Here is an 8,656-nt window from a genome sequence, read left to right on the forward strand (position 1 = left end):
AGGATTTGCAAAATGTGTCTGTACAGTGTGAACCCAGCTTTAGAAACGCGTGCAAATGATAAACTTTTACATCATGATGGTTAAACTTTGCAACTAATTCGCAAATTACATGTGTGCCGAACTGCGGGGCCTGATCTGTACGGACCAGGCCCCACGTTAAATGCAATGAGTCATCAAATGTATTAGTGTACTTGACAACAGAAGACATCAGTCAGTCCATGATGGGATCCTACAAGTGCTCTTTATTGAGAACAACTTAGTTTATTCTTGTAATATCATTATAGGTCCACAAAAAATATATTTTATTTACAAACGGGTGTTTTATGTAACATATAAAACAGGATAGGAAAAAGACATACAAAAACAGACAAACAAAAGTAGAAAAACCACCCAATAAACAAACCTAAGGTTAATTATTGCATGTCAAAAGACACAGAGATTGCATTACTGCAGGTTGGAGGAGTAAATCTGGACTCCCAGAAGTCTAGAGTCAGTTTATTATGACCCCTAAGCTCACATTGCTTTAGTATGGATGTGTGCAGACAGGGATCTGAGGTGTGTCTATATCTTGAGGTTACTGGCTGGAAGACTGCTCTTATCCAAATCGTCAAAATACGGGTGTGTCATTGCTTGCCGTGCTGAAATCCTCTTCGGAGGGTCATAAATCAGCATTTTCTAAACAAAAGAGACAATGAAAATATGTGAGGAGAGAAAGGGAGATAAACCCAAACAGATAAGTAGGACACCAGTGTGTCAGGACGCCCTCTTACCATGAGCAGGTCGATGCCATTCTTGTCTAGATTTTTCACTGTGTTAGCCAGATTCCCAGATTTCCACTTTGGGAAGGTATTCTTATAATCTGGTAGTGACTCAACATCCGGCCAGACCTCATTGTTAGGGGTTCCCAGAGTCCTGAACACACATGAACCAAGGGAGGAGAAAACTACATAAAAGTAGCCAGTAGCTGTAGCATCTTCACAGTATTGAAGCTGCACAATATCTCAAGGCCAACTAATATTAAAGGGTTAGTTCACCCAAAAATGAAAATTCTGTCAGTAATTACTCACCCTCATGTTGTTCCAACCCCGTAAGACCTTCGTTCATCTTCGGAACACGAATTAAGATATTTTTGATGAAATCTGAGAGCTGGATCACTCCTCCATACTAGTCCATAGGCTTCTTCAGGGATTGAACTTGCCGGCCTCGAAAAGTTATTAAAGACATCGTTAAAATAGTCCAAGTGACTACAGTGGCTCAATCTTAAGTTTATCAAGCGACGAGAATACTTTTTGTGCGCAAAAACAAACAAAAATAACGCCTCGAGTCAGTTAACGTAGTGTGATTCCGTAGAGCTACGTCACACGTAGGCTCACTATTGGCCGACGCTGGTCATGTGCGTGATGCGTGTGACGTACAACAGAAGCTTACGCTATTACACTAGTGAACTGACTCGAGTCCCACAGAGAAGGAAATGATTAGTTGAAATAATGTCGTTATTTTTGTTTTGTTTTTGCGCACAAAAAGTATTCTCGTCGCTTGATAAACTTAAGATTGAGCCACTGTAGTCACTCGGACTATTTTAATGATGTCTTTAATAACTTTTCGAGGCCGGCAAGTTCAATCCCTGAAGAAGCCTATGGACTAGTATGGAGGAGTGATCCAGCTCTCAGATTTCATCAAAAATATCTTAATTCGCGTTCCGAAGATGAACTTACGGGGTTGGAACAACATGAGGGTGAGTAATTACTGACAGAATTTTCATTTTTGGGTGAACTAACCCTTATACAGTCTTTTGTTTCAGCAAGTGAGAGAGTAACATTTATTATGTTAAAAGATTTATATATATTATTTTTTTTAAATCCTGGTCTTTTGAACTTTATATTCAAAGAATCCTGAAAAAAATTAATCAAACAAGTTATTTTCAATCATTTAAGTTAATTTACACTATTTACACTATGAAAAAAATCATTTAGTGACAGTTATATGACAGCAAATACAATATGAAAAGAAGAAATAGAAGAAAAGAGCATGCACAATTAAATATCCAATATCGACTGGGACAGGTACAAGAAAAACAAGAAAACACGATGGAACCAATATATAGCTATTTTTTTCTTCAACTATTTTAAACACTGTATCATGGGTGGGATACTGACCCTACGATTTTAAACAGAAAGTGCAGATGCAACTATAGGCATCACCATAAATGCCCTGCTGATAACTACACAGATATTCATTATAAATTCAACTTTAGGATGCAAAAACATCAATGTCGCTGTCCCAGAAGTCTGTAAAGGCCAGGGGTGCCCAGTCCTGCTCTCGGAGGGCCACTATCCTGCAGAGTTCAGCTTCAACCCCAATCATGGTCTTACTAGATACTTCAAGCAGGTGTGTTAGGGCAAGTTGGAGCTAAACTCTGCAGGACAGTGGCCCTCCATGACAGAGTTTTGGACACCTCTGGTATAGGCCTACCGGAAGATCCTGAAAAGCTGGTCTATTTCTGAGTCTCCATGGAAGAGTGGTTTCTTGGTGGCAAGTTCGGCAAAGATGGTACCAATACTCCAGACGTCTACAGGTGTGGAATAACGTGAGGCCCCCAGCAAGACTTCAGGAGCTCGGTACCACAGAGTGACCACCTGTGCAAAAACACAGCGAGTAGAAGTACGTCAGCCTAATTTATTACATAACGCTTTGAGCAGGGGGAAATTGCAGTCACTGAGATGAGATGTGTGTATGTACCTCATGTGTATATACTCTGACCGGGACTCCAAAGGCACGTGCGAGCCCGAAGTCTGCAAGCTTGATCACACCTTTATTATCAATCAGCAGGTTTTGGGGCTTCAGGTCACGATGCAGAACTCTGCGACAGTGGCAGAACAGAATCCCCTCGAGGATCTGATACAGGTAACTCTACAAAGAGGACACGCAGTTACAGTTACTTCCAGGTACAGACTCTACACTTGGGACCTACTGTACAAGCCAGAAATAAATCAATATAAAACCTGAGGAAAAGTAGTAGAATTTATTCATTCAAATGTGAAATAATAATCTATATAGTGTTGAGCATACATTATTTGAAAGTTTGATCAAAAATACAGTAAAAACAGTAATATTATGAAATATTACTACAATTTAAAATAACTTTTCTATTTTAATATATAATTTATCCCTGCTATGGCAAAGCCGAATTTTCAGCAGCCATTACTGCAGTCTCAAGTGTCACATGATCCTTCAGAAATCATTCTACGCTGATTTAGGGTTCAAGAAACATTTCTTATCAATGTTGAATACTTGTGCTGCTTACTATTTTTGTGTAAGCCGTGATGCAGTTTTTTTTTTGTAACAGTTCTATATATTCTTTAGTTCATAATACACTACTAAGATAGTAGTGTATTATGGCAAGCAGCCAATACAAATGTTACTATATAATTACTTAAGTTTTCATGTACAGTGGGGTTCAAAGTAGAGGGCTGCATTGGGATTGAGTCCCGCCGGGTCCCGCGGGACCCAACGCAAATCTCGCGGGAGCGGGCGGTTTGAACTTTGCTGCGGGCGGGAATGGGCGGACAAATAAAACCCCTGCGGGATTGGGAGGTAGCCTAACGACATGATGGAGATGTCAATGATGTGGAAAAGAACCTTAAACGAGGTATTTACAGTACAAAACCTAAGCAAGGCAAGTCTGACATTTACTATTCATCTTCCTGATCAGTGCGTCAGAATACATGCAGGCCAGGGAAACGAAACCAACAACCCCATGAATCTCTTTAACAATAGCAATACAAAAATTCGGCGGGCAGGAGCGGGATGAAGAAAACAGTCCCGCGCAGGACTCTAGTTCAAAGGTCCATGTTAAAAAAAAAGTTAGGAAGTAAATGACAGAAATATTGAAGATTCTGCACCATTCGTTAATTAAATAACCCAAGCAAAAGTGTGACATTGATCATGTGAACACATCTTATACACTATATAATGCACCTTGACCAGCATGGGCTCCATGAACTGGCCAGATGGGATGGAGTCCAAATACTTCTTCAGATCCATGGACAGAAACTCAAACACCAAATATAACTTTGACTCCTGCATCAGCACATCCAGCAGGCTGTGAAAAAGGGAACAGAGAAAAAAAAATACAGGGGTGTATTATGATTTACATAACAAATGTAAAGTATTTGATTTGTACGATAAATGTTTCAGTATACGCTACTAGCAATTAATAAAGACTTTTAAAGGGGTCATATGATGCGTTTTCAAGTTTTCCTTTAGTGTGTTATGTAGCTGTTTGTGCATGTATTAGATCTGCCCACAAATGACTTTATTATTTCTAAAGACAGATCCAGACCTAGCTAAAACGCCTCGTTCGAAATCTCACTCACATTCCCAAGTCACTATGTGGAAATATTTGCATAATGCTGGCCAAATGCATCCGCAAAGAAAGAAGGCGTGGCTTCAGTTGTCAGTAGAGTTGTCGCCGCCATGTTGTGGAGACTGTGTATTTCAATTCGGAAAAAAAAGCACTTTATTTGGCCTTCCGAAAGTGGACACAATTGGAAATCAGTGGTTAAGATTCAGAAGGTTAAGAAGGGGTTAAGGAATCACTGTTCCAGAACAGTACAACCAAACTCTTCCATGTGTGCAGCCCATTTTATGGAAGACAGTTTCCTGAAGCTGTGAGAGTACAAGCCCGGATGTCCACAAAAGCTTTTTCTAAAAAATAAATGGGGCAATTCCAACTTTGCTAGGGCAATGTGGTGCTTCTGAATCAGAACTTGCAAGTATGTTTTATTATTTGTTAAACTATTTGCCATTGTTTAAATGCAGGGCTTTGTGCAGTATAGAGTAACGCATATTGTTTGTTGTTCTCACGATCAAAAGTGCAGAGATGGATTTACCCACTGTTCTCTGCATATAACTTGTGGTGAAAAGATGACAAACGTAGATGCACTGTGTGTTCTGTTTCACACTGGTCACTCAAGCAGAGCTTACAACTCACCACTGTGAAACGTTCTGCTGAAGTCGTGCTTGCAAAGTTGGTTCAGATCGGTCGGCTTGGTCATCTGCATTTCCAGAATCAGACTCGGGCTTGAACTGATATGGTAAATCTGACGATTTTATTAACTGTCTTTATAATTGCTTTGGGAGCTCAAGCTCGCGATTATGGTAAGGGGCATTACACTTCTGACACACACTTGAGGTGTTCGGCCAATCACAACGCACTGGGTCAGCAGGCCAATCAGAGCACACTGTGCTTTTCAGAAGGAGGGAAGACTAGAAAGACTGGGCATAGAGCAGCTACAAAAATGTACAGTATGTGTTTTGATCATTAAAGGTGCCTTATGTAAAAATTGAGGTAAAAATATCCAACAAATGAGCTACACGTATCAAAAGAATGAGAAGAAATAAATGCAATGATGTCATTAAAAAAATGACAAGTTATAGTGCTGCCGAGATATAAACCTGAATTAGCATGCTAAATTACTAGCCCCGGCCCGGCCGGTGTCATAATACCAGTTTCGGCCATGGGAGGCGGTATGCGGGCAACATACATAACCACCAGCCAAACTCCAATACACGAATAACTCGCACGGCTTGTGGGCGTACTTGAACCTGATGTCAATCGCGTCTATATGAGACCGGCCTTTATAATTTAGTGTTGAGATGTTGTTCATTGAGTCTCTAATCACTAAAAATATCCAAATGAACTGCGGTCTTACGATCGTGTCAATTGGTTTGATTAGTATGCGCGAGGGAGAGAGAGAGCAGGAGGACTGCACTCGTGTTGTTTGAAGACGTGAGAGTGCGCGCGCGCGGCCGGGGCGCTCTCTCTCTCTCTCTGCTCGTTATGAGCGCCCTGTCAAGCGCAGCAGTCATTCTATTCTACATCACTCACCGATCAAAATAGGCTTTGGCGGGACAAAGCGGACGATTTGACGGTTTTAGAAGATTAACAACCCTAAACTAAAAAACAGACAAGAGTAGGCCAACTTTCTGGAGGTATACTGCCCCCATCTGGTATGGAATATGTGGATTTTGAATTGATTTTTTTACACAAGGCACCTTTAAAGCATGTTAACAATCTATTACACCCAATACAAAAATAATGATCTTTGAAAATAGCATAATATGACCCCTTTTAAAGGGATACTCCACTTTTTTGGGAAATAGGCTCATTTTACAACTCCCCCAGAGTTAAACTGTTGAGTTTTACCGTTTTTGAATCCATTCAGCCGATCTCCGGTTCTGGCGGTACCACTTTTAGCATAGCTTAGCATCCATCATTGAAGTGGACAAGACCATTAGCATTTCTCAAAAAAAAAAATGACCAAAGAGTTTCGATATTTTTCCTATTTAAAACTTGACTCTTCTGTAGTTACATCGTGCACTAAGACCGACGGAAAATGCAAAGTTGTGATTTTCTAGGCTGATATGGCTAGGAACTATACTCTCATTCCTGCGTAATAATCAAGAAACTTTACTGCCGTACCATGAGTGCAGCAGGCGTAATGATATGACGCAGCGCCTGAAAATAGTTCCGTTGTGTTGACGGAAGGTACCGCCGGAAGGTACCGCCAGAACCCGGAGATCGGCTGAATGGATTCAAAAACGGTAAAACTCAACAGTTTAACTCTGGGGGAGTTGTAAAATGAGCCTATTTCCAAAGAAAGTGGAGTATCCCTTTAAGAAGCAAAATAAAATCATTACTCTCTCATTTTTTACAGAGAGAAAACAAGTGAGAAGACATCTGCAAGTTCCAAAAGCAGTTACATGCACGCAACCGGCAATTTCTGACTGAATCCAGATTCTTTATGCTAAACTTTGAGGTTTTGAATTTGTTTTGTGTAGATAAAGATGTTAGGAAATCTCTCCGTCTCATACCGTACAACGTTTGGGTGCTGAAGCTCCTTGAGGAGGGAGATTTCTCTGACAGCAGTGCTGGGCACACCCTCCTCCTCACTCTCCAGTCGGATCTTCTTCATAGCCACCACCTGTCCAGTGGTTTTATTCCTGCCCTTATATACCACACCATATGTACCTAAAGAACACATACATGGATTTCTATTAGACATCTACAGAAAAAAATACCAGGAACTCTCATGCAATCTCATAATCTGCCTTGAAACAAACTGACTGCACACTGAGAGAGAGGCCAGAGAACAATATAAAATGGTCGTATACAACTCAAATTCTTAAGAAAATTACAAAGAAAGATTCAACTTACCTTCACCAATTTTCTCTATCTTCAGATAGTCATCCATTTTTCTCAACAATCTTTTTTGAGGAAAAACAAAGGGTTGAAAAAAGTTAATTTACAGCATAACATTTGCAATTAACTTACTCAATACTGATGCCAAAAGGAACTCACCTTAAAAAGCTAGTGGCAGACAAACTTGTCATTTTTTATTTCAATACACTATCTAATATAGAATGCTATACATCTAAGTTAACGTTAATAGTATGTATGTATACATTTACTTATATAAGTTACACATGAGGTATAAAAGACTTTTCTGAACATCCATTAACTTACAACTTTTAGCCTTGACATCATTAATATATTCATAACACAACAGTGACATTTCTGATGAGCCATAATTTTCTGCTTATGAAAACACGAAGTCCCATTTTTATATCTATGTTTTGCAAATGAAAATGTGGCCACGTTAAATCAAAATGCAACGGAAACAAGTGTTAAAACCAAGGAAAGGCGACAAAGACCGTGATCTGCTTTTATTTACGAACTATATTTGTGAATCACATCAAACTAAATATTATTTACAAGTATAAACTGCATGTTGAAGTTAAATGACTAACGTTAAGTACCTTAGTTTTTTGCCCAGTGGGGCCTCATCAACTTTAAAACGTTCAACGATCAGAATCAAGATTGATAACAGGCGATCATCTTCATATATTTAAAAACTCACCTGTTCTGTAACTATATCTAATCTGGATGAATATCCAAACCCTCCTATTTTCTTCAGATATCTTGATGATTAAAGTTTTTGAGAAGAGAAAGAGCGTGCGGATGTTGTATCTCACTGCTGAACTGCGAGTTCCTAGATTCAAACTGGCCGCTTAGACGTAATTCAAAGCAGCCAATCGGAGTTCTCGGTGGACTTCAAACTAACCAATCAGATGGTAGGGCGGTTTGGAGCGGGAGCGTACGTCTGTCCGAGAGTACGTGCGCGTGCCCAGTGGTTTGTTTGTTCGTGCAGGTAGGGAACGTGAAATCCCCCGTTTTTCCATGTTCGCTGCTACAGAATCGCTGGTAGTGTTCAGATCAGGAAAACATTTTCTCTTTTTAATCTATAGGTTGTCCTAAAAGACAGACTACCCAATGCAACAGACTAAACCTTCATGACGTTCAGTGGTGCTTGTCTCACTTGTTAGTTTTTTTTTTAAATTCCATAAACATTCCAATATACAACAAACAAATTCAGTGATTACAAGGACACTGACTCTGCCCCATTTATATATTTTTTGTGATTTTTTTTATGTCATTACATTGTTTGGAGCACTTTTTGTGTGTGTGTTTATCTTTTATTGTGATTTTAGTTCAAAAGAGAGGTGGTTGTTAGCCTTCGAAATTTCAAACAAATAATCCATCTTTCAACAAAGTTAATTCACAAATTTGAGCAGAATGTTCATTTTTTTTTAT

The 8,656-nt window shown here is 39.6% G+C and overlaps 1 protein-coding gene across 1 annotated transcript; it reads right to left on the minus strand.

Annotated features, from left to right (window-relative positions):
* Positions 1-222: 222 nt before the first annotated feature.
* cdk1 (cyclin dependent kinase 1) lies at positions 223-8,059 on the minus strand. The gene is made up of 8 exons (XM_056235047.1): positions 7,923-8,059; positions 7,220-7,269; positions 6,877-7,033; positions 3,979-4,102; positions 2,740-2,910; positions 2,473-2,636; positions 771-912; positions 223-675 (listed from the first exon to the last, which is right to left on the minus strand). Exons 2-8 carry the CDS (start codon positions 7,254-7,256, stop codon positions 562-564), a joined length of 909 nt encoding a protein of 302 aa, XP_056091022.1. The 5' UTR covers positions 7,257-7,269; positions 7,923-8,059; the 3' UTR covers positions 223-561.
* Between the last annotated feature and the right edge of the window lie 597 nt (positions 8,060-8,656).

Source organism: Rhinichthys klamathensis, unplaced genomic scaffold (assembly GCF_029890125.1).
Source record: "Rhinichthys klamathensis goyatoka isolate OS25496 unplaced genomic scaffold, OSU_Roscu_1.1 h1tg000412l_1, whole genome shotgun sequence".
NCBI classification, from domain to species: domain Eukaryota; kingdom Metazoa; phylum Chordata; class Actinopteri; order Cypriniformes; family Leuciscidae; genus Rhinichthys; species Rhinichthys klamathensis.